The 27,658-nt window shown below is 43.3% G+C and overlaps 4 protein-coding genes across 14 annotated transcripts; 3 read left to right on the forward strand and 1 right to left on the reverse strand.

Moving 5' to 3' along the window:
• Window positions 1–374: 374 nt before the first annotated feature.
• Window positions 375–10,046, forward strand: hnrnpk (heterogeneous nuclear ribonucleoprotein K). 2 transcript variants are annotated; one of them, XM_061277774.1, is made up of 15 exons: window positions 375–508; window positions 738–835; window positions 961–1,017; window positions 1,699–1,742; window positions 3,481–3,553; window positions 3,625–3,738; window positions 3,959–4,087; window positions 4,325–4,644; window positions 4,960–5,007; window positions 6,170–6,209; window positions 6,851–6,866; window positions 7,103–7,135; window positions 7,635–7,693; window positions 7,934–8,103; window positions 9,391–10,046. In XM_061277774.1, the coding sequence occupies exons 1-15, from the start codon at window positions 454–456 to the stop codon at window positions 9,419–9,421; spliced, it is 1,287 nt and encodes a 428-aa protein (XP_061133758.1). In that variant the 5' UTR covers window positions 375–453; the 3' UTR covers window positions 9,422–10,046. The 2 variants fall into 2 exon arrangements, with proteins under 2 accessions (XP_061133758.1, XP_061133759.1); XM_061277775.1 differs by having other exon boundaries at window positions 9,155–9,480.
• A 505-nt stretch (window positions 10,047–10,551) lies between these two features.
• qng1 (Q-nucleotide N-glycosylase 1) lies at window positions 10,552–16,686 on the forward strand. Of its 3 annotated transcripts, none has more exons than XM_061278816.1 (8): window positions 10,552–10,661; window positions 11,030–11,220; window positions 12,382–12,532; window positions 12,998–13,110; window positions 14,002–14,145; window positions 15,126–15,321; window positions 15,391–15,662; window positions 16,576–16,686. In XM_061278816.1, exons 2-7 carry the CDS (start codon window positions 11,035–11,037, stop codon window positions 15,618–15,620), a joined length of 1,020 nt encoding a protein of 339 aa, XP_061134800.1. In that variant the 5' UTR covers window positions 10,552–10,661; window positions 11,030–11,034; the 3' UTR covers window positions 15,621–15,662; window positions 16,576–16,686. The 3 variants fall into 3 exon arrangements, with proteins under 3 accessions (XP_061134800.1, XP_061134799.1, XP_061134797.1); XM_061278815.1 differs by having other exon boundaries at window positions 16,458–16,585; XM_061278813.1 differs by lacking the exon at window positions 16,576–16,686 and having other exon boundaries at window positions 15,391–15,753.
• LOC133154248 (kinesin-like protein KIF27) lies at window positions 15,897–23,715 on the forward strand. The gene is made up of 15 exons (XM_061278803.1): window positions 15,897–16,702; window positions 16,940–17,137; window positions 17,486–18,357; window positions 18,626–18,757; window positions 18,823–18,981; window positions 19,096–19,262; window positions 19,451–19,539; window positions 19,645–19,782; window positions 20,020–20,231; window positions 20,346–20,393; window positions 20,461–20,631; window positions 20,756–20,932; window positions 21,060–21,254; window positions 21,425–21,623; window positions 21,751–23,715. The coding sequence occupies exons 1-15, from the start codon at window positions 16,405–16,407 to the stop codon at window positions 22,239–22,241; spliced, it is 3,546 nt and encodes a 1,181-aa protein (XP_061134787.1). The 5' UTR covers window positions 15,897–16,404; the 3' UTR covers window positions 22,242–23,715.
• Window positions 23,716–23,875: 160 nt separating this feature from the next.
• Window positions 23,876–27,393, reverse strand: gkap1 (G kinase anchoring protein 1). 8 transcript variants are annotated; one of them, XM_061278807.1, is made up of 13 exons: window positions 27,232–27,393; window positions 26,773–27,012; window positions 26,511–26,609; window positions 26,270–26,437; window positions 26,134–26,211; window positions 25,910–26,060; window positions 25,803–25,831; window positions 25,474–25,611; window positions 25,195–25,281; window positions 25,072–25,135; window positions 24,715–24,785; window positions 24,404–24,481; window positions 23,876–24,190 (listed from the first exon to the last, which is right to left on the reverse strand). In XM_061278807.1, the coding sequence occupies exons 2-13, from the start codon at window positions 26,974–26,976 to the stop codon at window positions 24,149–24,151; spliced, it is 1,209 nt and encodes a 402-aa protein (XP_061134791.1). In that variant the 5' UTR covers window positions 26,977–27,012; window positions 27,232–27,393; the 3' UTR covers window positions 23,876–24,148. The 8 variants fall into 8 exon arrangements, with proteins under 8 accessions (XP_061134791.1, XP_061134796.1, XP_061134794.1 ...); XM_061278806.1 differs by having other exon boundaries at window positions 24,136–24,266; window positions 25,910–26,057; XM_061278805.1 differs by having other exon boundaries at window positions 24,140–24,266.
• Window positions 27,394–27,658: the final 265 nt, after the last annotated feature.

The following is a 27,658-nucleotide window of genomic DNA, read 5'->3' on the forward strand; positions in this document are numbered from 1 at the left end:
AATACTGACAGAGCATCTGTGACTCTTGATCTCTTTGCCCAAATGCAGGACCATAACACTATCACAATTGCTCAATTATTTTGTAATCTTACATTTTAATTTCAAGTGGCAATATAGCAACAGCTCACTCCTGTCAAATTTTGGCAAAGTAAAAAGTCGACCAGACTGCTTGTGAATTAAAACCTTTAACTCCTATAAGTTGAGACAACTAAAAGTCAAGGTACCACCGTAGAACATTTCATTTGCTTGTCTTTTGTTGAACAGGTTGCCGCAGTGCCAGTTCCCCTTTTTGTCTTTTCTCAGTGACTAAACCCGGATACCACCACTCTCTCATGCTATGTTGACAGATTATCGCAGCCAAGCGGATCCCATTTTCTTCTCTGTCCCTGTTATCACCTGTTATCCAGACCGGTGTGCCCCCCGACCCTTGTTTTTCCACACTCAGAGCGGACCATGGACGTAAAAGACGAGCAGCAAGATGATTCTTCTTTCAGCACAGAGACGAACGGTACGTGTGTGTGTTCTAATGCGATAGGTTTTGAAATACAACGAACCCGCACCATTCTGCAAATATTCTGTTCATGATGAATGTCCAATATTTATGTTTTGAGATTGATTTTGGCGAACCTCAAAAATTAGCATGCTGTCAGGCGCTAGGTTGCTGAGGTTCCACTGTTTATACTTTTAAGTGGCATTAATGTGAGCAAGGTTCATGATGTGTGTTTACCTTTGAACAGGTAAGCGTCCCGCTGAGGATGCAGATCAACAGAAATCATTTAAGCGCTCCAGGAGCTCGGACGAGATGATTGAGCTCCGCATTCTTCTGCAGAGCAAAGTAAAGTAGCAATTTTTTTTAAATTATTGTTATTTTCATACCTTATTGTTGGGTGAATTTTGCCTGTGTTCCTTTCTGTTCCATCAACTGTGTAATTTTTGTTAATTTCTCCTTTTTACCCACAGAATGCAGGAGCTGTAATCGGGAAAGCTGGCAAAAACATCAAAGCGCTGCGTTCAGATGTGAGTACACGTGGAAGTTTTGTTCCTCTTTGACCCCCACCCCACCACATTTCCGCAGCCTTTTAAAACCTCTAATGGGCAGCAGGGTTTCTTTGCTAGCAATGCCCCTGGGTAATTCTTTTGACCTAAGTTGACAATGTTAACATAGCTTAAGCTAGACCAGTCCTGCTGTCAAGGAGTTTCTACCGCTGAATGATAAAGTTCAAAGAAGAGCACCGTGTGGCGTTCAGGTAAACTGGCCAAGTCTTGTACTTATTCATTTAGTCATTGCCTACAGTTTGCCCTCCCACTCCCTTCTCCTGCTGTTTTCTGGTCTGTTCCCAAACGTTGAACTCTTCATGTTCTTAATATGCCATGACTTCTCTTTTCCAATGTCACCTTCTCTCCTCCTATTTGCCAAGCCAATCTCTGAGAGAATTCAACACATATGATCAGTGTAGAGCCTGTATATTAAAACTGTTTCCCCTGTCCCCTCTCCCTTGTTTATTATTTTGCTGTTGACTTTTTTGCCCACTTCCTCCTCTGTTGCCCATGTTCTGGATGGCCCCTCCTGCGCCCGCCCACCTGCCACCCCGGTTGGCCCTGCCCATAATCGCGCCCCGTTCCCTAAACGGGCGCCTTACTCGAATGACATCCGTGCTCGAATGGCCCCGGCCCCTCTGCCCATGCCACCACGCCCAGTACAATGCCAGTGTGTCAGTCCCAGACAGCAGTGGGCCCGAGCGGTATGTCCCTAAGCTCCTCCCTCTCACTGCCTGACTACAAGTCAAACAAAACAAGAGAAGATCAGTCATAGTCATCCTGCCTCTTTTTCAGCTCACTGTATTTGATAATCTAATTGTGTTCACTGTATTGTAGCCACAGTTAAAAAAAAAAATTAAAAAAAAAGGCCTTAACGTCCAATGTTCATATTATTACGTGCCTTTTTTAAGTCTCATCAATTGTTTTCAAGGTTTTTTTTCCTCAATCTTGCTAGAATCTGCTTTTTGTTGTGCCAGCCAAAATGCTTTTGTTGTTTTTCCATTAATAATTATTTTTTCTATCTTTCACCCTCTTTTAAAGTTACTATTATGGGTGCTTTATTTGTGCGTTAGTCCCATAAATCTTCAGCCTTGTTTTGCGCCAACCCATTCTTTCCTTGTTTCATTACTGTTTGTATCCCTGCTCACCTGCCTTTTGCTTCATTTCGGTATAGGCGTTAATTGCTTCAATGGTTTGAATGGACAGGATGCCACTGTGCCAATCCTGCTCATATATGCATCGTTTGGTTATATAGTATGGCTTCTCCCATTGTCACATTATTGACACCGGCGACATTAGTAGAAATCTTAATTTTCCCTCTGGTACTCTCTTTCGAGTTTACCTGGTTGTTAATAGTTTATTTGATTTACATCACGGGGTGCCCAACCTTTTTAGATGAATGTCTACTCTTCATTTTGCCAGGCTCCTGCATGTCACGATAAGCTATACAAATCTAGCGGCGCCTGTTGCATGTTTGATAGTCGATGCTCAAAACAATGTCTACGCAGACAGGCGGGAATGGGGAAATATCAAGCGCGGATGGCAAAGTCAAACGTGTGTGCTGGTGTTACATGATAGGTAGATTAGAAATTACTGCCTACCTTAGCATTATCGTAGCGTGTTAAGTGCACAAACGTCACTGTTGTGGCATGCATGAACAATTTTAAAAGTAGCAATTGCCGACTGCTGACCACAAACAAGTTCCTGTGATGCAGGTGATGCGCCCGCCTTTGCAATTTAAAAGACTTTTTGAAATTTTTTTTGAATACATTTTGTGGACACGAGACTGATGAGATGAATATGATGTAGTCTACCACAAAATAGATTTAATATTAATAACAGACACACAAACAAATCCCTCCTTTTTTTTTTTAAATCCCCCTGCACCCCTCGCAATTGACTTGTGACCAAATCACTAGATTCCAGTCCATTGGTTGGGCACTCCTGATGTATGTATTCAAAATAATAGTATCGTCTTGAGCACCAGATTTATGCTTGTGGATTCTCTTTAGTACGCATTGGTGGTACTTTTTTTTTTCTCCCCAGCAGCCAGATTGTCCCTCGCTTTCCTGTCTTGCCCCTCTAGTGGTCACGGATTGCTGTCACTTTCTTTTGGTTTCCGTTTTTTGTCTCCTTTCGTACTTTTGTTTTTAATCTGATCTGGACAAAAGACCCCAAAAAAATTCTTTGTAATCACCTTATTGAATTTTGTAGCCTTTTGACTGCAACAATGTGGCATTATCACTGCTCTACCATCTCACTTTAACAGAATAATGGACCGAACGTTTGAATAATTTCAGTTAGGTTGAATAAATGTACTTTGTTTTCTTGTTGAATTCTTTGATCTAATATACCCCTCCCTTCCTTCTGGGATGCCTTATGGGCTCCCTTCACCCCCACCCCTTTTGCCACTGCTTTGTCATTGGCATGTATAATATAAAGCATCCTGTGCATCTGCGCTGACATAGACACCATCGGTGAGATCCTGCTCAAGATCATCCCCACGCTGGAGGAGGTAAGGAACCTGACATGTTTGCAACATCTCACACTGAGTGGATGAGTTATGTTTTAATCCGTGCTCTGCAGTACCAGCAATACAATGGCATGGATTTTGAGTGTGATCTGCGTCTGCTGATCCACCAGAGCCTGGCTGGCTCCATCATTGGGGTGAAGGGAGCCAAGATTAAGGAGCTCAGAGAGGTATTTGTTTACCTGGCACTATGCAGCCGGCATGTTAAGAATCCCACGCCAGTTTGCCCAGCTGCAGTTAGATGATGCAGCACAGCCAATCGTATTCCGCAATGCTTATGCCTCCCCGCATTTTTGGTGGGGGAAATAGAGGACCACCAATTGCTGATAATCAGTTGCTGTTTAGTAAACATGTCCTCTTGTCTTTCATCCACCCCCCACCCCCCTCCAGTATACAAAGACCAGTATCAAGCTGTATCAGGATTGTTGTCCTCAGTCGACTGACCGCGTTGTGCTGGTCGGCGGTAAAATGGAGCGCGTGGTTGAATGTATCAAGACCATGCTGGAGGTCATCGCTGCCGTAAGTGACAGAAAGCGAAACAAGCCTATTCTACATGAGACACTAAATTCCTAACGTGCTATGCAGCCATACTTGACATTCATGTTAATTCTAATTTTCACCATTATAAAATTTACTCAGTGTCATATACAATATTTAATTTGAGACAAATTCCTTGGATCTCTTGGTCTCAGAGATTTTCTTTTTGCAGACTCCTATCAAGGGCCGTTCACAGCCAAGATTGTTTTCTTTTTGCAGGCTCCTATCAAGGGCCGTTCACAGCCATACGATCCCAATTTCTACGACGAGACCTACGAATATGGAGGGTTCACCATGGCGTTTGAGGAGAGGGGCAGCAGCAGCCGCCGACTAATGAGCAACTTCCCCATGCGAGGAAGCAGGCCAAGCGCCGGTGACCGTGGCTACGATCGAATGTCCTCCAGCAGGTCGATGCGGGGACCACTGCCCTCCTCTCGCAGGGATTACGACGACATTAGCCCCCGGCGGGGCCCTCCCCCGCACCACCAGAGCAGGAACCGCGGCCACACTATGTCCATGGGTCGCTCACACAGAGGCGGGTAAGATGTTCATTTCAACCCTCTTCCTTGTCAATGCATTAAATTTAATTGAAAAGTACACATGTTGTTTGCATGAGATGTTTTGAATGCTTATTTTTGTTTTGGTAGTGCACACACTTGCTTTACATTTTCACTTTCATTGAATATATTGTGTGCAGTTTTCTGACTAATTCAGTGCTGTGCAATGCACCAATAAGGATGTATCTCTTAGTATTTATCCATTTCATGAAGTGTATGTTATCATGCCTGGGTGTCTCAGTGTTTTGGTTATTGGTTTTTTTCCTTTTTTTTTTTTCATCTCCATCTTTTCCACAGAGATGATCGTTACTATGAGTCTTACCGTGGCACAGATGAAAGGTCAAAGTAAGTTTTTTTGTTTTCCATCTCCCCTCCCCCAAAGTGTTACTCCTCTTATTTGTTTCCATTATTCCTCTATTTGTCAATCTCCGTATTTAGTTCCTGGTCCCAGTTCCCTCTTTCCAATAATCGTTGAGTGTCAAATGAAAAGTAGAATGATCTCCCTTTCTCTTGCTAATAACCAACTCCCTTTTTAATTAATGTGTGGTGGTGTGGATGATTGTCAGATGCTACAACGAAACTGCTTACAGTTGTAAGCAAGAGGTTTTCTAGTTTTGAGCCTCACGCAATGAGCTTACTACTTTGCGCAGTGACTTAAGATGATGTGGTCCATTTTTTTCGTCGTCGGACGTCAAGCGCTTTGTGTGGCGGGCTCCATCTAGTGTGGAAGTGCTCAAGCTGTTGTGCGGGCCACATTCAATTATGTTTTCAGAAGTTGCTGCGGGCCAATAAAAACTGGACCGCGGGCCGCAGTTGGCCCGCGGGCCGTAGTTTGGACACCCCTAGTGTATTGTCTAGATATTGCATGTACAGTTTCTACTTCGCATAGTTTCTTTTTTCGCGGGTGGTTCTGGAACGCATCTCGCGGGAAAACAATGGATCACTGTACATGCAAACATCACCCGGTGTAATATGAATGTTAGAAACAACTTCAACTGTTGGACAAATGTACTTGGACACCACTGGAGTGTTTTTTGTTTTATATGAGTGCATTTGTGTCCTGTCAGTCCCCTGTTGTCGATACAACAAATGATTCTAAACATAACGCCTGAACATATGGAAATGAAGGGAAGAAAATCAGATTCCAAACAAATGTCCTCGGCGGTAGTGACAAGGCTAGCAAATAAATGCACATTACGGCGAGTGGGAGCAGGAGCAGCAGCCCTTGGCTCTGATCTTCATCACCACCACCTGTCACTCCTCTCACCATAACACTGTCAGAGCTGTTCCTGTGACTGTGTGGGAAGATGGCTGGGAGGAAATGTGTTTATACAGTAATCTTGCTCAGCGTGTGTGTGCAGGTTGACCTGGACCGCAATTTCTTTTCCTCTCCTCCCCTTGGAACGTTTTCAAGCATTTTTTTTTCTAAGCATTTTCTATTTCTTTCCACCCCCACCCACGTTCTCACCCCCCAACCCCCTTCTCCCCCTGTCTCTTTCATTACCAGTGACAGAAGAGGTAGACCGGATCGCTACAGCGACAACATGGTTAGTGACCCTTGCTTAAATGCATGTAGCTCGCGGGGTGCCAGCATCCTGAGGCTAGCGCATGCTGCTCTCCGCCGCTTTGTGACAAGCTGTGATTGTGCATTGTGTTCCACTCACGCCCGGGCTTTATTAAAACGCAACTCTCCCGCTCGTGGGTAACAGCAATCGCTCCGAAATGACCGTAATCGCCGCAGCTGGAGGCATCCCATAATAATCAGTTATAATTGCCCCCCAGGCTCTTACTGTGTACTTTTTCATGGCCAGCTTGTTTTTCTGTGCAAAGAGAGAGGGTGACGGTGACCACAGTTGGTTGCTAGGCGATAACGCTTTGTTGACAGACTCCCTCACCCACCGCCCTCTCTCCGAGCTGGCAGGATACGGCCTGCCGTTGCCCAGCAACAGCATTTTGAATTGCCTGTTGCCCTGACGACAGCAGCCGCTGAATAGCAGGTGAAAATGGGGCTGATTGGGAGGAGGGGGAAGGAGGAGGAGTCTGGCATATGGATGAAAACTGGACGGCTTTTAGTTGAGTTGACTCCATTGATAATACATGCCGGTCTTGACATGCACTCATCGCGCGGGATGCTGACAGAGATGCGGCCTGTTGGTAACTTCTGTCTTTTTCACTTTGCTTTTCACAGAGTGGAGGAGGATATGGTAAGTCACCTTTTATACCCATATTGTACCGATGGAATATAAAATGCAGGACTTGTATTTGTGTGTCTACATTGGCATTGGGGATGTCATAGCTTCGCGACATTTTACATGCAACAAATTCAGACCATGTGTACAATTGGAAAAAACTTTTTTCCTCATGTAGTTAGGAAAAATCACATGTGATATTTTTTATTGTCCAAATATAATTGAGCATTGCTGCTTTCTGTCTTGTGCAGACAACAGCTCATCCTGGGATAACTACCAGTCAGGTGAGTCAACGCTGGCATTCTTCCTTTTTATGTTCATTTTCTTCAGTTCTTGTTTTTTAGACTTGTCGCTGCTTTGTTCAAAAGGCGCCAGACCACATAATTTGGGGTGGCGGCGGCGGCATTATGTTTTCTTGCCAATAATTTGCCTTTGCAGGTAGTATCAGAGTGACGAGCGTTATTGCGATTGCGGTGTGAAGTTTAACAGTCTCATCCCCTGCCCTGTTCCTCATTGCGTCATACATGGGTGGCTTCCGTCCTCTAATTATCTGTTTGTGGGATGCAGTATCCCACTGTAAAAGCAACTGCACAGTTAGGGCAACATCCCGCTTTCATTGGTTGGTGTGTGAAAGACACAGGAAGATACATACTGTTGCTTCTGTTAAGGCGCTGATTTTTTGGGGGTGAAATACTACCAGTTAGTAGATGATTCTGTTTTCCCTCCTGAAGCGTTTTTTTTTGTCTTGCTGTGTTTTATAACTGTTCAATCTGCTGGCGCCAGGTGGTCGGGGCTCCTACAATGACCCAGTCATCACCACACAAGTGACCATCCCTAAAGACGTGAGTAAACTGGCTGGTTTATTTGACGATGCTTAGTATTGTGATGACGCTAGTTACAGAAATGGAAATTTGCCTGCCATATAAGTCCACATTATACTGTATTGCAAAAACACTCCTTTGTCAGATTGTCCACCAATGTGCATGGTTTGAGTTGTGGTCCCTGACTAATATGTTTGTGCACCTGCTTGTTTCCCTTTGCTCCGCCCCACCACCGCCACATCTTCCGATGACTTTTGCCAGCTGGCGGGCTCCATCATCGGCAAGGGTGGCCAGCGGATCAAGCAGATCCGCCATGATTCCGGCGCGTCCATCAAGATCGATGAGCCTCTGGAGGGCTCAGAGGACCGCATCATTACTATTGTGGGCACCCAGGATCAGATCCAGAATGCCCAGTACCTTCTACAAAACAGGCAAGTTATTCTCTGACGCTTTCAATTTAAACTACTTTGATTTATGTCTTATTCTCTAGTGCAGGTGTATGGAAACCCAGGGACGCTTCTGCACAACGACTGGGTTGTGCATATAGCGAAAATATCCTAAAAAATGTCACCTTTGGTACTAAAATGGACAATGTCCTGTCCCGTTTTTCTTCAGGCTTATTGTTACGTCCATGCTAAATGAGGCCCCCAGATTTGGCATTGAGTGGCCTGATCCTTTAAAACTAAATCATTATCTTTGACCATGTTAAAGGTGCCGGAAGACTATAAATAAAGGCTAACCTATAAAAAATAGTAATTTAAAATATACATTTGTCTGTCTGCATCATATGCTGATTTATGGCAATTGATTGAAGAAAAAGATTCCCTGCTCCTGCTCTAGCGCCTGTTCAGTGTATTCAAAAGAGCCTTGTGTTGGCATGTATCTTTTTAGCAGACACAAGTAAGATGTAATTAAGGCAATTTCAGAAATGCTGTTTAGAAATAGTTGTGAAATGCATTCATGCTGTATTTCTAGCATCTCTTGCCTACTGTCTTTTCCACTAACACCCTTCCTTTCTTTCCCATGCAATCTGCAAGTAGTTCAAACCTTCCTCTTACACGAAATGGCTACGGAGAGGCAACTTTTTTTTTTTTTTTTTTTCAATTGGACTGTTCAAGATTCATTTGACTACAAAAAAGTATATATCCAAAATGGCCAATCCACCTCCGTAGTCCTTTCAGTGTGAAGCAGGGAGTGGAGTGATTCTTCCCCTGGCCGCTGCTGTGTGGAAGACTAGTGATTTTGTTGTTTTTAGTTAGATCAAGCGACAACAAATCACAGTCTGCCAAATAGCAGGGGGCTCCTCCTCTTCTATCTCCCTTGGCAACCAGTAGGCACGTATACAACACACCACTTCCTTCTTTTTGTCGACGCTAATACAGCTGTACAACCTGCTGCTTGCTGCTACTGTCTAATTAGCAGTGGTGTTGCCATGGTAACTAACCCTGCCTCCCTCTTTCCTCCCTCCCCACCCCCTTTCAGTGTGCTGCACCTGCTTGGACTCAAGGACTAACCCCCCCATCCACCCCATGTTTCGTTTTTCTTTCGTTCTTTTTGTTTGTTTTTGCCCACCTAATTGTTCTCCCAACCCCCCCGCCACCCCAACACCCGCTGCAGTAGTCTATGATGAAAACTGTCTATTTAAAAAGAAAAAAAAAGAGAAGAAACAGAAAATATTTGTTAATTGAAGTTCTTGTGCGTTTTACTCTTTATTTCAGTGTGAAGCAGTTCTCTGGTCAATTGCTGTAGACACCCCCCCAGGATTGACTCGAGCAGATTGCCCCCTCCCCATTGCCCCTTCCCCTTCCTCATTCACAGCCCTCTCAGACAATTAATCTGGATTGTGGGTACTTTTGGGCTATTTTATTTTTATATTTTTAATGCGATATTCAACATTCCTGTGCTTCAAAGATGTTCTATTCTTTGAGAGAAAAAATTGGGAGGGTTTTTTTTTTTGGTTTACCCAGTTACTGTTCAAAATACACTTAAAAAAGGCCTCATTTCTCCCAGCAAATGATAATAACCTTATTTGTGATGCTTGTTTTTTTTTGTGTGTCGTGCAGACTTGCACGTCCCATTATTGCTTGAAATCATCCACAATGTAAGATAACTTGTTCCTGTTGACAGTTTTGAGGGGTGTTGGGACATGTAAAGGGACACACTGGCTAATCTAGCAGAATAATCATAGGTGTTGTCGTGTGTGTTGTATTCAATAGTTTCCAGTTGGATAGCTGCAAGATTTTTTGTTTGGAAATTGAATTGAAAAATAAAACAAAACCCACATGTCTGTGCTCTTGACCACAGTCAGTTGATGTCCATCCTGTAAAATGTTTTGTTAAGTTGTAAAATGATTAAAGTTGCCAATTTTTACTCAGCCTGTCTTCTGTTTTCTTTCTTTCGTTAAATATGCAGTACAATATAGTCCATGTGTTCTTACAAAAGCACTCCAGTTTTGTTCTATCTGTCCAAAGAGCTGTCTCCAAGGAGATTTGAGGCTTGTCAATGTGCATTGCAGAATGGTCCAATCTTGCATTTTTGGCAATGCTTTCAACACGAGCGCCCTCCCCTTGGCTCCAACAATAGCTGGTGAAATGTGACCCATGTGCTTTGACCTTGGAGCTCACTTCTATTCGGAGGTTGAACATCTTTATCAAATCTTCAATTTGTCAACTATTTTACTTTTGCAGCCACCTCCAAGCAAGTTGGCCTTGAGCTTTCTAAATAAAACAGTATGTTCAGTTGAAATCTGGGGATCATCAAGATGCTAAAATGCTTGAAGATAATTCATAGTCTCTACCTTTATTTGTATGTGCCTGTATGCATGCCTTGCTTTTAATTGGTAAGAGAAACGAAGCTATTTCCGGTTCCGTTTTCGTCTTCTGATTGGCTGAGAGTCGTTAACGAGGCTGGATTGGCTGGAATCCTTCGAACCAGGAAGCGAATGTACGAGTGGGTGACAACTAACCAGTTTTCAAACCTGATTTTGTCGGTAAGTTTTATTTAATGATAATCAGATACGATGCCGTAACATTATCGTGAATAAGTATGTTAGCATTGTAGTGTTCAAACCTGCAGAAAACTCAAATACGAATTTCCCAGTGAAACGGTGTCACGTGATTTAACAATTAGATAGGCCAAATTGTACAAAATTATGCGATAATTAAGAACCATACAAACAAGTACACTTATTAGTGCTAAATCATTATTGTGACCGATCCTTTGAAAGATATAGACAATTTAATTCACATGTTAGCAAACACCACCCGGTTGCTTTTATTGTGAATGACATGCGGAGTCTTAGTTTACCGTTTCTGTCACAACAGATCAAAAACATGTTTGCATGATCTGTTTTCTCAGCTTCAATGGAGCCTCCCCTGTTCCCCCGAGAGTCTGGCCAGTTTGTAGCAAAGCAAAGTCAGTATGTGTCTGTGGAGGAAGAAGGTGTGCGGAAGGTGGCAGAGATGCTCTACTCTCTGCGGGGTAGTGATGAGCTGAGCGCCAGTGGCTGGAAGACGGCTAACCCCTTGGCACCATCGCCCACCTCTGACCAGGGGAGTCAACCTCATACATTATTACATCTATTACTGGAACAAAAAAAAAAAAAAAGATGGGCCTTTAAACTCTAAAATTCAAAATGCACAGGTAGTTTACTACGTTTCCCTGAGAGCATGCAGTTTGCTTTCCCCCCTCTTTTGGTCAGGTAAATTAATATTTACTTGTTCCTATTTGTGTCACAGCACTCTTGGCCCAGAATACCACGTGCAAATTGACTGATGATAAAAAATCACTGTCTTGCACCGGAGAGCAAGTGGTAAAGTCTTGTTTATTCCAAAGGTCGTTTTCCATTAAACATTAGCTGGCTGGTTAACAAGCAGGCAGACAAGAAAAAACATAGGCCACTTGTCATTGTTTTTAATTGTAATTTTATATTTTGGTGTTTGTTTCAAAAACTCCCCTTTGCTCTAGAATCTAAAAAAGCGCACTTTCACTATTGTGCATTTTCCTTTGTAATGAATTATGTTAATTCCTATTGTGTTTCAAGGCCAGAATTTGATGTTGCACCAGGAGAGCTTGAGTTTTTGTGTGGGGTGGGGAGCAATAATTGCCATTTGTTGCCTTGGTCTTGACAGACTGCACATTGCTAATTACAGATGCTTTCTGCACAATTATAGTCATGTATTTGCTCTTTCTGAGTCACAGTAGAACGTAGAAACATCCTCCCAGCCAATAATACATGTTGTGTTCAATGATCATTTTAATAATTGCCCAATCTGTCGATTTTTATTTTGTTTTTTTGTCAATTGATGAATCAGATAAAAACACGTTTTAATTGTTATCCCTTTATTTAAAAAATGGGACATTAAATGAAATTGATAGTACAGACAACATACATTAGATATGATTCAGTAATAATTGTTAGATTAACAATAATTAGAATATAGACAAAAATGTTGATCTTAATTTTTCTAAGTAAAAATAATCAGTTTGCTTTCATTGAGGATAAAAAATCACGGAACATTTACCTTGGCAAGCTTTATTGTTCGATTAATTGTCAATTATTGGCTCGTTGCACCTCTAATGTTTATGGTCTTGCAATAAAGCAGGTTCATCTGCTGTTGTTTCATCACTCTTGTCAGCGTGCACACTGCTGATCAAAACTCGCCTCCCCATGCAGGCCAATTTGTCTTATTGTGTTGTTGCAACCCCTGCAGGCTTTCAACTGGGTGTTCGTAGTTGACACCATGAACTTCTCCTTCTGGCCCGATGAGGAAACACGGCAGTGTGAGGTGACCTTCCGAGGGACAACATACACGGGCTACATGACCTTATGTGCCGCCATCACCAGAGCCATGGAGGAAGGTGAGATTCCGGGTTTTTTTTTTTTTTGCGTGTGACCACCAATAAAAGATGTTTCTTTTACCCACAAAAACGTAATTTAGAATTTGAATGTATTCCCCTCTTCTAAAGCTGCTAAAAACAGTCCTGCCATATTTGAATGAATCAATAAAATAAATTCATCACCAAGGCCTACCTCACAATATGTAAACATTTCTTCTCTTTTCGTCCACATCCTGTGTGCATCTGCCTCTTCCAGTTATTGCGAACGTGCCCTTTACTTGAACTTGGACCGCTTGGGGAATTGCTCGTAATGTCATGTGCATCATTTGCAATTAGACTCCGGATATTTATAAATAACATACGGAACGTTGCGCCCCGTGAATCGCATGAAATGATGTCTGAGCTACTTGACGGAAATGACAGCTATTACTGATGCTGGAACTTTGTAGCCAAGTCTCCCTTTACCTTGATTCTCTTCCTCTTTAGGGGTGCCCATTACCGACCCCAAATTTTTCTCCCAGATATCCGTGGAGGAGCTGGCGCACATCCTTCGGTCCGACAACAAAACGCCAATGCCCATGCTTCAGGAGCGCCATCAGGTTTCAAAATGATCATGTTAACATTTTGACTTTCCTGACTGTTACAAAAATGTCAAGAGAAGTTAACCAGTGTAAAATGTTACCTTTAGCATTGGCTCAGACCTCTGGGCTCAACATGAGTGGAACCTCTTAAAGTTAAACACTTCTTTTATTCAATTAGATATCGGTTAATTTGATATCATGTGAAAGATTCTCATAGGAAATCTAAAGAAGTGGTTCATGGGTAAAACTGACCATTTTATTTTTTTTATTTTGTTAACTGTACCGGCCAAAGTAACTAAAACCTTTAACTAATCAGCCCAGTTACATTTTATCATTGCTAAATGGAATGCGAATGTAAAAATTGAGAATTAAGACAAACACGCAGTCCAAATTTTCACAATAAGTGATGACATATGGTGACTCAGGCGATATCACCGACTTATGACGCCATCATAGGATAATGACTCGTGCACAGTTTATTACATCATAGCGTATCATAGCATTCCAGTAGCGTGACGGATGACATCAGAGCAATCGGATTTGTAAGTGCTTTGAGCAATTACAGAGACATTGTTGGGTTTTCTGGCGTTCATGTCGCCTTTCGTTTCTTGTTGTTAACAAAAGGCTTAATATTTTCCTTAGTGCTAATGCTACTCTGCAACCTAAATGTGGTTTCTAATTATAGGGGTAGAATTGTGTAAGCCTAGCATTGCCCTTTATTGAAGCTCAGTTACACCAACAATACAAAAGTGTGACGGCCCGTAATCTTCAATTTTTCTTGGCAAAATTATCTCTTTCACTCTTACAAAGGTAAGATACGTTGAAATGAGGTTGATGTCGCAATCGGATTAACAGGTTGGTATCACAAGTGCACCCGGGCTCATTTACATGCCAAGTCTGTCTTCCAAGGTGCTGACTGAAGGCGGTCGCGTGCTGTTGCAACATGGCGGAAGCTTCCAGAATTTCATCAGCCGGGCCAAAAATGACGCCCGCAAGATGGTGGAGCTCGTAGTGGAGAAGATTCCCTCCTACAGAGACGAAGCTGTTTACCAGGTGTGAATGTTTTGCACGGTGGTAGGCTCACATGGATGAGTGATTAACACGTTTGCATCAGAGTTCTGAGATTCTGCGTTTGCATGTTCTCCCCGTGCTCACGTGGATGTCATCCAGTTACTCCATCGTTCTCCCAGTACATTTGAAAAACTTTTATAGATTAAGTTTAAATTTAGTTTTTTTTTTTTAATTAGATACAAATGAACGCTGCGTATCTGTCTTGTACAATATGTCCTCTGTGATGAAGCTGTAATGTGAGCGCTCCATCTACTGGCCACATTTTGTTGTGTCACAGCTGGAGGCCTAGAAGGACGGTTGAGAGCGTAGATTGTTACGCTTAGCTTTTTCCGCATTTTGTTACATTATAGTCAGATTCCAAAGTGGATTCAATGAATCTTTTATTTTTAAAATTCTACATAAAGCGACAAAGTGAAAACACGACTGGTGTTTGAGCAGGCAGAATTTTCTAGAAAATTTCTTTGCGGCTAAAACGGGGACTTCAAAACATTATCGTGTGTGAGGTCATCAAGTCGATAAGACTTTAAGGGTGAAATCCACTTGTTTTGCTTTGTGGCCTTTTTATGATCCCATCACAGAAGCGGAATAGTGATGGCAAAGAAGAAAAGTGTGACAATTAAGGTTCAAAGCTTCACTTTGGACTCATGTTGTTATATTACAGGCGTTTCTGAAGTCTCCTGTATTTGATCATTTTATAAGCTCATGCACAGTTTAAATGTTAGCAATGCATACATCGACTATTACACAAAAAGTTATATAAATATTGCACCAAACAGAGTTCTTAAAAAGCAAATGCATTTTTATTTTAATACAAAGATAAATACATCTCAACAGTACTACTTAAGGGTCTGATTCTTTCACATGCCATTAAAACCTTTTTTTTTTTAGTAAATTTCAAACTTTGTATTACTGCTTATGAGAAAATACATGTGGTCATGAGAACGTCCTTTGCTTCGTTTAAGGGGAGGAAAATCTCATTGTACAAGAGGGCTCAGATCCTGGTGGCAGATTTCTGGGCCGTTGCGGCAGCCAGAGGCGAGACCGACATCGTCAACATAGACTGGCTCACCATGTTCGCTGACTACCGGGTCCCACAGGCCCTCGTCTACCTGGGCGCGCTGCGATACTCGGACGCTCTGATGCGCACGCTCAAGAGTGGTATGTGGCACAACATTAGCTTCACCTGCGCTATCTACTGACATGCAATATCCACATTTCTGCCTTCAGGCCAGCTGTTGCACTCAGGTGACCCCCGGGAGGTGGAGATCCGGGCGTGCTCCATTTGGGCGGTGGAGCGCATTAAGGCGCGCTTGGACGAGCTGGCGCGGGAACAAGGCGCTGAGAGCAGTGGCATCAACTCGGCGCTCATCGATTTCTACCTGTGGCCATACGCCAAGCAGCACCACCGAGAGATGGCCCACATTCCCATACACCACACGCGATGTGTTTACTATTGACAAGATAAACACCGCTACTGTCCAGGACCAAGCCAACTGCCTGTATGTACATTATTTTATAGTCATTCCTTTTTCCTGTTTGCCATACAATGGATACGAAAAGTACTTTTGTGAGATAAAAGAATGACGTCAAGACGGATGCGTTCATAGCTTTTTCCACTATTAATGTAGCCCATAACCTGTAGAACTAAATTGAAAACTTGTTTAGTTTGGTTTTCATTCCCCCACCAGAGATACAAAAACAACATAGCTTGGGCAAAGAGCAAAGTGCCTCAGATAAAACGTTAGTCTATTTGTTGAAGGGTGGGATGCAATGCGTGAAAGCTCCGCTTGAGGGCGCTGTTTAATTTCTAAAGTCTTCAAGCCGCTCCATTGAGGTGACTCTTGAAGCACATTCTTTGACTCGACCAGCGGTTTCCATGCCGACCGAGCAGCCTCAACGGACGCTCAAATGTCAACAATAACGAGTTAGCGATCAACTCTCCCGAGGAAATTAAAGCCGGGTAAAATAAGTCAATTCCATTTACTGTAGATATGGGCTTCAGGATGAAAGCGTGTCAAGTGAGGAGGAATCAGACTGAGTTGAAAACGTGTTCATGACGCTTGTTGCTTTTGTCAGTCGCACTTGGTTGCCTTTATGGTCCTGTCAGGCTCACTTTCATCTTTTAATTAGGGCGCACAACTAGAAAACATCCTTATTTAGGAGAGTTGTTTTCTTCCAGTTATGTTTCATGATTGAGACAGATTAGTACTCGATTGGTTTTGAAGGGGTTCCAAACAGGTCATGACTGAAGTTCGCGTCCGCGTGGCGGTTCGGTTGCGTCCCCTTCTACCCAGGGAGCTCCTGCACGCCCACCGGGAATGTCTGCGTGTGGTTCCCGGCGCCCCGCAGGTTATTCTCGGCTCCGACCAGCTTTTCTCTTTCGATCACGCCTTCGGGCCGACCGCCACCCAGGGTGAGGTGTATGAGTCGTGCGTGAGGCCGCTGACTAGATGCCTGCTGGACGGAATCAACGCCACCGTCTTCTGCTACGGGCAGACCGGCTCCGGGAAGACCTACACCCTCGGTGGTAGCAAGATGGGTGAGAAAGAGAACTTTCCTACATTCTGTATTGAGTTAAAAGTAAAGTTTTAATCATTTAATAGAAAAAGAAAGTATTGTACAAATAATAATTTCTAAACCTATTTAAAAACAATCATTTCGAAATTAATGTTTGCTTGACACTTTTGAAGAATCAAGAAAGCATATTAAATACTAAATAAAATGAAAATTTGTATCAAGACTTGGTGCAGTGCTAACAATGGCAACCGTCTCATAGATTCGGAAGGAGGCATCATCTCATGCTTGGCCAAGGATGTGTTCTCGCTGCTCGACAAAAGGCAGCACAGCAACGGCATGGAAGTGACCGTGCGAGTGTCGTATTTGGAGCTGTACAAGGAGGAGCTGCGTGACCTTCTGGAGCTCGATACCTCTCACAAAGACCTTCAGATCAGAGATGACTTTAAGGGAAACACAGGTGAGTTGAATTAATTTTTTTCTTGAAATTATTCTGGTACTTTGTAAAAAAATAAAAACTTGACCTTCCCCCTGAAAATATAAAAACTTTGTTCTCAAAAATGGGCAATTTCTTTTCTCAACAATGTAGTAACATTTTGTCATTGTAATACCTAATTTCCTCAAAATGACTTTCCTGAGTTTTCTGCGATTTTTTCCCCCCCAAAATATTCTTTCTGGTAAAAATATAATATTAATATTCTATTTTTCTCATTTCTTAATGAGATGATTACTATTTTTTTATATGATATTTTTGGAAAAATATACAAATGTGGACTTTCTACGGTGATGTTTGCATGTGTATGTGCAGTGGTTGTGGGTGCCAAGGAAGTGGTGGTCTCCTCCTCCGAAGAGCTCCTCAACGTCTTGGAGTTGGGCAATGCGTTGCGCCAAACGGGCACCACCCGTATGAACGAGCACTCAAGCCGCTCCCACACCGTCCTCACGCTGTGGCTCCGCCAGAGACTCCCCGCCGGGCCTGATAGACCAGAGCGCCTCTCAAAGTTCTGCGTGGTGGATTTGGCTGGATCCGAGCGTGTGGGCAAGACTGGAAACACGGGTGTCCGCTTCGAGGAGTCGGTGCACATCAACACGGGCCTGCTGGCGCTGGGCAACGTCATACGGGCCTTGGCCCATCCCGGGCGTCAACGCAGCAGCTACATTCCGTACCGCCACGCCAAGATCACCCGGCTCCTACGGGACTCGTTGGGGGGCAACGCCTGCACCCTCATGATGGCGTGCGTAAGCCCGTCTCACCACAGCTTTGCCGAGAGCTTGAGCGTGCTCAAATTCGCCTCCAAGTCTCACCGCATTCGTCACCATGTCGAGATGGCGACGCCCGAACAAGACTCCGAGGAGACCACCATGCTGACTTCTGAAGACCCGCCTAACAAGGACATCCAGCCTCCATCAGGAACTGATTCCACAGCAGAACAGGAAGTGAGCCCCAGGGAAGCGTCTTCCTACTCCTCACTGGTGCAGCAGGCTGCGGCTCTCCTCGCAGAGGTCTGCGGACCCGAATCTCAAAACGACGCTTTGATACGCAAAGTGCGCGAGTGGCAGAAGAGGGCGAAGGCCGTCAGCCAATCATGTTGCGACGATGACGTCAGCTGGTCAGATGAGAGAGACTCGCCCCACCTGGTCACCATCTCACAGCTTAGACAGGACCTCAAGAAGTGTCAGGTGAGGGAGATGGGAATGTGAATGTTTTTTTGCGCTGCAGTGCTGTAAGTGGCTGTAATGCTCATGAAACTACTACAAAGTTTTTCACCATTCAAACACCCAACCGACCATAATATCAACAGACTAAAACAGTCCAAAATTGCATTTGTCATGATCATTGAAACCTCTAATCATAAGAATTAAATATTCCTTCTAACCAACTATTCATAACACCATCCCAGCAACCAACATTCAGCCAACACCATCAAATTATGCAATCTTCTTTCAGGAGTCTCTAGAGACAGAAGCCCAACTGGTGGCACAAAAAGATGCCAAACTGAAACAAGTACAAAAAGAAGCGCAAGAACTCTTAAGGAAGCAAAACATCCTCCTGCAAACCTTTTGTGAAGAGAAGGGGCAGGTGAGACCACCCGCCATATATGCATCATCCTCGCCCATCGCTAACATCTCCTGAATGTTTTTAAGACGGAGCGACTGGTGGACCAGCAGATTCTGATCGACCGCCTTCGCTGCGACCTGATGGCCTTGCGGGGCAAAGGGTCAGCTGACTCCTGTAAGGCTCACCACAGACCACACAGTGCCAGCTTGATACGACCCAGCTGTGGACACATGTTGATCAGTAAGGTGGGTGGGTGATAGTATGACCTCATGGTTAGCATTAGCGCATGTTATGACCAAACTGGTTTTCAAATGGGAAGTAATGGACATTGAAATAATACAAATGTCATGTTTGTGTAGCTTCGTCCCTGTCTGCCTACCGAGTCGCTAGAGAGGCTGATGGCAACTTTTAAGATAAGCAACCAGCTTCTCCAAAGTCAGGAGGAAGTGAAGGATTTCTGTCCACTGCTGAAACAAACGGGAGAAGTACAAGGTCAACAGAAGGACAATTTTGTTAGTGGACTTGGGTAAGGAAATGCTTCAAACATTTGTTAGTCATTTTAGCATTTGTCAGACCAAAGGATCACAATCAGCTTATTGTCAGGCGTTAGTGATGGCCATGCCCTAATTATTTCCCCTTTCAATTTTCAAATGTCTTTTTTTTTTTTTTGGTCATGTCCTAATTTTAACATGTTGAATCCTTCCTTTTTTTTAGCTGGACCAGCAGGCAGAAGAAATCAGCCCTGAAAGAAAAAGTCTTTGGAATGGACCAACCATCAAAACAAACAACTCACCAGGCCACATGTAGTATATCACTTTTTTTTTTTCATTTTTAAATCTATCATCTTCTTATACCGTACCTATCTGATTTTTTTTTTTTTTTTTAATATATATACTTTATTCTTTCAGGGACCAAGCGACAACCCACTGGGCGCAGTCGCCTGAAAGAAGTGAGGCAGAGAGCCGGTCTAATCCAGAGGAGGATTCAGATGTTATCAACAAACATGTCCTTAAAAGAGGAGCTTGTCAAAGAAATGGAAAAAACTGGTGTGTACATAATGTAGTTTTATTAGATTAAATTATCTGTAAGACATGCTCTTAATATTTCCGTTTTATGATTTTAGAATTTAGTTCAAAAGGGACATTGTATATTAATAAACTCTTGAATGTACAGTAAATATGACAGATTATTTCTGATGGCTGGCTAGTTCCCATCAGAAGTCTTGGTAGGTTGATGTAACACAGTTCACTGACTTGACATTTCTGCTCTATTTTGCCCTATAGAGAAAGAAACGCTGGCGGCAGTCCGGCACGAAGCGGGCGACCACCGAGAGGACGACGCGCTGGCTTGGCTGTCGGAGCAGAGCCGGCAGGCCCGCTTGGCGCTGCGTCACAGCCTGCAGCACATGGATCTGCAAAGGGCTCAGCTGCAGAAGAGCCTCAAGCGGCCCAGCCCGGAGAGCAGTGAAAACTCCGCAGAGTCAGAGCCTGACAGGGTTAGTGTGGATTCTACGAGCGCCTGAAACACAAACACCGCCAAATCAATTAAAACAATCATAAACAAACACACAGAAGTGACGATAATGAGAGTTTTTTTGCCTTGTTTGCAGCTGGACAGTGTTCGAGAAAGCATAAACAAACTGTGGCCAAAGGAAAAGGTAACATTGAAGCCATTTCGCACACATCGGCTTTTTTTGAGTTAACGCTCCCTTGTGGCGGCTACAGGCAGATGAGGCTTGTTGGCTGGATGAGGCCGAAGAGCTGGAGATGCAGCGGAGAGCCGCTCAACGGGAGCTGGATGAAGAGTTGAGCAAGAGTGAGGAGGTGCGCCAGCGTAGGGATGCGTGCCTGCAGCGCAAGAACGCACTGGAGACGGAGAGGCTGCGCTCCAGCCAGGTAGGCTGGATATTAAACATCATTTTGAATCATACAAGTCAATACAATGTTAATCCTGTATTCTTTGACATGTGTTGTCCTGGATTGCAATGTGCTGGTAATATTGTGTAATGTTATCCGACAGGTTTTGAGTCAGGACCTGCTGCGCGTGTCAATGCGCTTGGAAACGCTGGAGGGGAAGACGGCGAGTGGTTCCAAGCAGGCGGCCATGACAGAGCTGGAGAAAGAGAAAGAGATGCTGAAACAGAAGAGAGATAGCCTGGATTCAAAGCTCAAGGACAGCGCGGTGCTCACTGTGGAGGTCAGACTGGAGGTCATGGAGGGAGCATGTCCAAACTTTTTCCTTTGAGGGCGCCATGCATCACACGACTAACATGGTCGTTGGCTAAATAAAAAGCAAAAGACAATTCTCTTTGGTCGTTGTCAAGGAGGAGCAGTTGGAAGAAGCTGTGCAGGTCCTGGAAGCAGAGCTGGACTTCAAGCAGCGATGCATCCAAGACAAACAGGAGAAAGCCTGGAGCTCGTCGCAGCGACACAGCGCATGTGTCTCCGACATCACCGGGAAGCTAAGGGGGCTCTCGCAATCCCAAGCTTCTGAGCTGCTCGTCAAATACTTTGGCAAAGTAAGCGCGTGCAGTTTAAGCGTCATATGTCTTGTCAAAATACTAGAAACAGCTGTCAGTTTGCCGCAGTGCCGTTGTGTCTCTTAAAAATGTTCAATGGAGATCACTGTCGACCGTGTCAATCAAAAGTAAGCCTTAATCATTTTTGTGTTTTCTTACTTGCCCACTAGGTGATGGACCTTCGCCAAGCGGAAGCTTGTATGGGATTATACTGTGAGGAGCTGGAGATTTACTGTGCGGAGCAGGAGGAAGCACATACGGAGCTGGAAGCCGCTGTGCAGAACTTGGCCTTGGACGCTGACCGCAGGCTCACCCAGCAGCAGCAGGAACACCACAGGAACATGTGTTTTCTCATGAGCAAACTCAAAGGTCAACACACATGAAACCTTTTTTTTTTAACTGAGCTAGTTCGAACAAGAGTGGGATTAGGCTACTCCATGATTACAAGTGAATCTGAGCATTTAGATGGCAATGATGGATTTCCTCCCACTTTTAGAGGGAGCTTCATCAGGAGAAGCCCAGGAGGTGATCAAGGGGCGTGTGCAAAACTTGGAGAAGGAGTTGTTCTTCTACAAGCACTGCAGCCGCAAGCTGAGGAAGCAGCTCAAAGAGTCCGCTGACCACAGTCCCCGCACTGAGGAGACTCTCCCGGAACTCAACTTGTCCAAAGACGGCAAAAGATTTTCACGTCACCAGAGCCCATCTTCGTCATCTTCGTCGGCCGAGAACGCCAAAACCCCTGTGGACCACCAGATTGGCGCGATAGCCCGTTGCCACGGTTACAGCGAACGCCGGCCACCTCACCCCCACGGGACGCGAGCCACCGTGGCGCTGCATCGCAGGAAGCTGCGGGAGCTGACAGGGCCGGCGCGGGACTCCGTGGTGGACACCGGTATCGAGATGCTGTCGGACGACTCTCTGGAAGTGTCCACCGGCAGTGAAACGCACGACTGTAGCAATGTGAGGTCAGTGGGCCTTGACTTGTAATTTTTACAAATGTCTTTTCTTAGTTAAACAACTAAACATTAAGGTCATGTCACAAATACTTTTTTTAATTGTATGAATTAATATTATGGTCACACACACGATAGAAAAAGACAAGACTCAAATTTATGTTGTTTTGTTTGTAACACTACAAGACAGAACAAATCCTGTTAGCTTTAATATTAGAAAATGTTTGCTTTAACAGAATCTTAGTTTTAATATTGAGAGGGAAACATTTTATTTGACATAGCTGTTGATGTAATTGTGTGATTTTTAGATTTAGACTCAACTTTATTCATCCCTTGGGATTGCTCCCTCGGGAAATTCTGGTTACAGTAGTTTACACAGAAAAAGTGCAAAAGAGAATACACATTGCACATGAGTAACAAAAAAGAGGAGAGTAATAAATAAAGTGCAGAGCAATAAATCGTGTTGAGTAAGAAATAAATAATAACATTAATAGTAAAAAAACTGAAATCATATGATTTGCCAATCATGTGAGGTTTACCATTGTAATATGGACAAAAATCATAACTTGTTGCATTTTTAGCTATTTTGTTGGGATATTAAAAAATGCAGTATGAGGTTAAAGCAGTAATTGTGTGAATGAAGTTGTCTTATGAGATTTTTAACTTGCATATGTATATAAAATACTGCAAGGGATAATTAATAATTGTTTATTAAATTTTAGTTGTAATACAACCAGAATCATTTTTATAGTTCTTTTAACAATAAGAAAAATGTTAATTTTTACAACATTTTAGTCATATGCAAGAGTAAAACCTCGTTATGTTGGTTGCAATATTACACAAAACATCAAATGAAATTTTAGGAAAAAATGCAATTTGCATTTAAAATGAAAAATAATATATACTTGTAACATACAAATGTATTTCTGTTTTTCCCCTCTCGATATTACACATTTTATGTAAGTTAAAAAAACAAACTCTCCACTATTCATTCATTTTGTTCTAATATTACATATATGGGACAATTCCTTACAAAAATCTGACATTGAACTAACAAATTACAATTGTGTTTGGTAGACTGACTGAAATAAGACTATACTTGAAATGGACGTGCTCGCTAATCCGACGTTCTTTCAAAATGCCTCATTTGTGTATGTATACTCAAGATGCAGGAAACTGTACTTGGTTTAGTTTAGTTGTATGAGTATTTGCAGTTATTGTGATGTTTACTCTTAGGAGTATAGACTTTGTACAATTATTTTGATTGCTGTGTAATTCTTAAACACTGAAATGGAAAGAAACATACCATTGATATCTCTATTGGTTTATGTATTTATTGTATACTTGTCCAACAGAATGTTTTTAAAACCCTATTTGGACATAAAAGAGCATTTTTGTCTCATATGAAAGCATTTTGAAACATAATCTTACACGATCATGTTAAAGAAAGGCCACTGTCGAAAATAGATGCCAAGCCTAAAAAATCGTAATAAATGCTGCACCTCAAATGAAGCCTCCTTTTTTTTTATTTGCTGCCACACTCCAGCGAAAATACTTAAAAAATAATATTTGATTGTGGGGAATAAATGAACTGTAAAACAGTAAACCTTCAACTAATACTACATAATCTATTTAAAATTATTCAACATAATAGAAACGGCAATGTACTCACTGAAAAAGTAGTTTATTGACTTAAAGGTGGAAGATTTAGAAACATTTCTCAACTACCAAGTCAGTCAGATATTTTGGCATTTTGAACTGACAACAGGCACTCGATGCATGTGTGCCGGAGGGGAGCAGCACTGACAAACATTTAGTGCGCGTGTGTGTGTACGCGTTGAGAGAGAGAGGCATGCATTACTACATGCTGACAGTCCAACAACTTAAAAATTAACAAAACAAGAACACATTTTGTTGTTGTTGGGACTTCAAGAGGCGCCATCAGCGATCCGCTTCCGAACTTTTCTTCCCTTTCTTGTTACCCTGGCAACCAGAAAAGCACAAATGATTCTAAGTTAGAGAGATCCGCTTCTGAACTTTTCTTCCCGCTCTTGTTACCCTGGCAACCAGAAAATCACAAATGATTCTAAGTTACTTTAACCTTCTTTTTTTTTAGCAACATTTTGACCATTTTATTTCTGCGAACATTTGAATCACAGTTGACTTCTTAAGAGAAACCGGACCGTAAAATGTTACCTGATGTTTGGGCTGCTCAGACTGCAGACATTTGACTTTAGATCGTTCTTGTTCGAGTGCGGTGTGTAGTGAGGTCACCTGGAAACAATATTAAAAATATGAGGTGACAAGGATGGATGAACAGGACCTGGCGTCCTTTTTTGTACAATGAATTACTCAATCCCCACATTGGCTCGCCTGACAAGCTTAACTTCCCCAAACTTTACACTCCCATTAAAAAAAATCTCTAGCACAAAATCTAACAAAAAAGTTACAAGAAGTGGATAAAGAGGTAGCTTTTGCGGTTTAGTCAAAAAGAATTGCGAGCCAACCTGCAACAAGAGCTCCTCTTTGATAACCAGCAGCTCCTGCACGTGCGCCAAGATTGCGACTTTGTCGTTCACTACATGCACACAAAATAATCAAGGGATGGGGTGAACAAAATGCTCACAATATCTGTTAAAAACGAAGAATGATGAGTTTTTTTTTTGTCCAGATTTTCTGCCAAAATGAGAAGAACGAGCCCATTCACCAAGTGGTGAGTTGGCCGCTGAAACCTGAGTTTTTAAAGCTTCTTATTTGCAACACAATGGGTAGCATATTTGCCTCGTGGTCGAGCGGTTCTGTTTTCAAATCTGGTCTCCAACTAGTTCCCCGCATTGGCCCAAAACGTGCACATCAACACTCACTCTCTCCTTGCTGAAGCATCCTGAGAAACAGCCCACTTCTGACCTTGACCTCGTGGTATTTGTCCTGCAACACATGACACCAGCCGTCAGCGTCCACACAGTACAAGGCATCGGGGGTCCCACCTCCCACACTGCGATGATCTCCTTCAGCCCACGGATCTCCCGGTCTTTCTTCTCCAGCTCATATTTCAGCTGCTCGACACGAGGGTCCTACAGCAAAAGATGAAAAGAAGAGGTGGGCTCTCATAGGTGGTCTAGAAAGGCACAGTGGTGGGAAGTAAGGAAGTGCAAACACGTTGTTACTGCACCGATGTTTATGAATTGGAGTATGTATTTATCGGACAGCTTTTGACTTTTACTCTCAGCGGGTTGAAGCCCGATTGTCACTGTGCACACACTCACTGGCTCATGTTCCGCCGAGGTGTCACCATTGTACTGCTTGCGCCTTCTCTCCTGCTGGACTATTTGACTGAGGTCGTCCTCCAGGTTGTTAAAGAAACGGTCCTCTTGGCCCAGCCCCAGCGCAGTATTGGACGCTTCCTGGTAAGGTGAGGTTTTTATATAAATATAATTCTATTTTAAACTGGACAGATGGGCAAATTCATGCAGACGTAAAATAAGAGGTTAAAATATTCCATGTAGTTTAATAACAGTAAAAGCACCTTTGTTTTAATATTAATTCTAAGAGATTTTTGTCCAACGTGGCTATACGTTGGCCACCATATGCTCACCTCTTTCTCCTGTCTCCGGTTCGCAGGTTCTACAAAAAGCAAAAGTCCATCAATTGTTCATGTTTCAAGAGGTCTCTCGCAGGTCCGATCTTGGGAGTTTGTCTGACCTGTGGTGCCTTCAGCCTGGAAGTCCTGCAGAGAGACTGTCTTTTTCGGGTTCTTCTTCCTCCTCCTCCTCTTCTTCTTCTCCGTCCTGCCACCTCCATCACCGTCTTCGCTAGACTTTGGCGACTCCACGTGGTTATTGCTGCCTCCCTGCTAAAAAGGTCCAAAGGTTTTTGTTTAAAGTTCATTTTCATTCTTCCCAAGAGCACATGGTTGTTGGAAGTACCTGTTTGTTTTGTTCAAACTCCTGTTTGCTCAGAATCAAGGCCTTCTCCAAGTCTGCCTCGTACATCTCAGACGTCATCTGCGGTGAGAAAGAAGACATCTCTCTATGCTATACACATGACGTGATCTTCTCTTACCTCGTCGTCCCTCTGCTTCCACTCCTGCCAGCCCTCCTGTGACAATGGTTTAGCACTGTTCGGCGCCGGGTTGGCCCTGAGGAGCGCACTGGCTATTCCCCAGAGCGTCATGGTGGGCGGCGGGATGTCGGACTTCTGCGGGATCTTCTTGAAGGCCAGATTGCGAAGCTGAAATGGAGATGTTACGTATGCTGGTTCAAGCCTGTATTGGAGTTACTTGCGTTCAAATGCTCAGCTCCACCTTTGCCAGATAAAAGCGCTGTAGAAATGTCATGGTTTTAACTATCCATCCTAACTTCGCAATAATCCACATCTTGACGGGATAAAAGTCCAGAGCCACCTACAAAGTCAAAGTCAAAGTCTGCTTTATTGTCAACTTCTTCACATGCCGAGACACACAGAGAGATCGAAATGACGTTCTCTCTATCCCACGGTGATAAGACATATTACACGATATGTACACGGTATGATAAGTAATGGGACTCGTGTTCCCCCTTTCTCACCTCGTTGGCTTCACTTTGCTCTTGTTCCTTCTTCTTATTTTTCTTCTTGTCGTTGCCCTGAGATGCTTTGGCCCCTCCGGACTTTTCCGGGCGCTGCTTCCTGGAGCCGGCTTTTTTGGCTTTCTTCACTGCCCCAGAATTGTCCAAGTCGGAGTCCGAGTCGATCTGAAGCAGGGCGAAGCGAGAGGCGGTGGTGGGGACCATGATGGTTGTTGACGATGCTATTGAGGAAGCCTAATTCTGATTAAGGGAGAAGGTAAGGAGAACATTTCAATTACTGTTGTTCTTATGTGTCCTAGGACTAAACACTGGTCGTTAAAAGCTGGCGTTTGATTTGCGGTTAGCTGCGCATAGCATCTTCATTTCTCCAAAAGCTAAAGCCGGGGCTTCTTTTTATTCTAAGCGCTCCTACAAGTACACAATGACACACGACAGTCTATGAAGATAAAAGCCACTTACGTTGTTTTCTTTCCGATTTGATCAGCGACTAATGTCGAAAAGTTGCAACGTTTGGAAAAGTTATACAAGTCTTACTTTCACCTGTTAGAAGAGAAAGGGTTAGCGCTTCCTTGCTAGCTGCTAGCTGGTTTCAGTACGGAAAATCAGCAGTGTCAAAAAAGATCATTCGCTTTCTGACGTGCCAGTAGAGATTCCAAATCAATACAGAATACACTGGGGGGATCGATATAGTAATAATAGTAATAGTCTGTAAGTTAAACTGATATATACAAACGTATGTTTAACAAAAACTATAAAGTAAGAACGATGAATAGTTACCTCTGTACTTTCAGACTTATCAACATCAAAGTTATACTTTATTTCCTCATTGGTCTTGAGAGCTTTTTTTTTAAAATATATATACAGTACCACTGTGACATCATGTTCC

Source organism: Syngnathus typhle, linkage group LG5 (assembly GCF_033458585.1).
Source record: "Syngnathus typhle isolate RoL2023-S1 ecotype Sweden linkage group LG5, RoL_Styp_1.0, whole genome shotgun sequence".
In the NCBI taxonomy this organism is placed as follows: domain Eukaryota; kingdom Metazoa; phylum Chordata; class Actinopteri; order Syngnathiformes; family Syngnathidae; genus Syngnathus; species Syngnathus typhle.

Bases quoted from the DNA above. Each gene is read 5' to 3' on its own strand.
- hnrnpk (XM_061277774.1), top strand. From the start codon at position 454: ATGGACGTAAAAGACGAGCAGCAAGATGATTCTTCTTTCAGCACAGAG. The intron at 7,136-7,634 runs GTGAGTCAACGC...TGCTGGCGCCAG, and splicing joins CTGGGATAACTACCAGTCAG to GTGGTCGGGGCTCCTACAAT. The intron at 7,694-7,933 runs GTGAGTAAACTG...GACTTTTGCCAG, and splicing joins AAGTGACCATCCCTAAAGAC to CTGGCGGGCTCCATCATCGG.
- qng1 (XM_061278816.1), top strand. From the start codon at position 11,035: ATGGAGCCTCCCCTGTTCCCCCGAGAGTCTGGCCAGTTTGTAGCAAAG. The intron at 12,533-12,997 runs GTGAGATTCCGG...CTTCCTCTTTAG, and splicing joins CACCAGAGCCATGGAGGAAG to GGGTGCCCATTACCGACCCC. The intron at 15,322-15,390 runs GTATGTGGCACA...TTCTGCCTTCAG, and splicing joins GATGCGCACGCTCAAGAGTG to GCCAGCTGTTGCACTCAGGT.
- LOC133154248 (XM_061278803.1), top strand. From the start codon at position 16,405: ATGACTGAAGTTCGCGTCCGCGTGGCGGTTCGGTTGCGTCCCCTTCTA. The intron at 19,540-19,644 runs GTAGTATATCAC...TTATTCTTTCAG, and splicing joins AACAACTCACCAGGCCACAT to GGACCAAGCGACAACCCACT. The intron at 20,933-21,059 runs GTCAGACTGGAG...GTCGTTGTCAAG, and splicing joins GCGCGGTGCTCACTGTGGAG to GAGGAGCAGTTGGAAGAAGC.
- gkap1 (XM_061278805.1), bottom strand. From the start codon at position 26,976: ATGGTCCCCACCACCGCCTCTCGCTTCGCCCTGCTTCAGATCGACTCG. The intron at 26,610-26,772 runs GTGAGAAAGGGG...TTGACTTTGTAG, and splicing joins AGCAAAGTGAAGCCAACGAG to GTGGCTCTGGACTTTTATCC. The intron at 25,282-25,473 runs GTGAGTGTGTGC...CTTTTGCTGTAG, and splicing joins CCTCGGCGGAACATGAGCCA to GACCCTCGTGTCGAGCAGCT.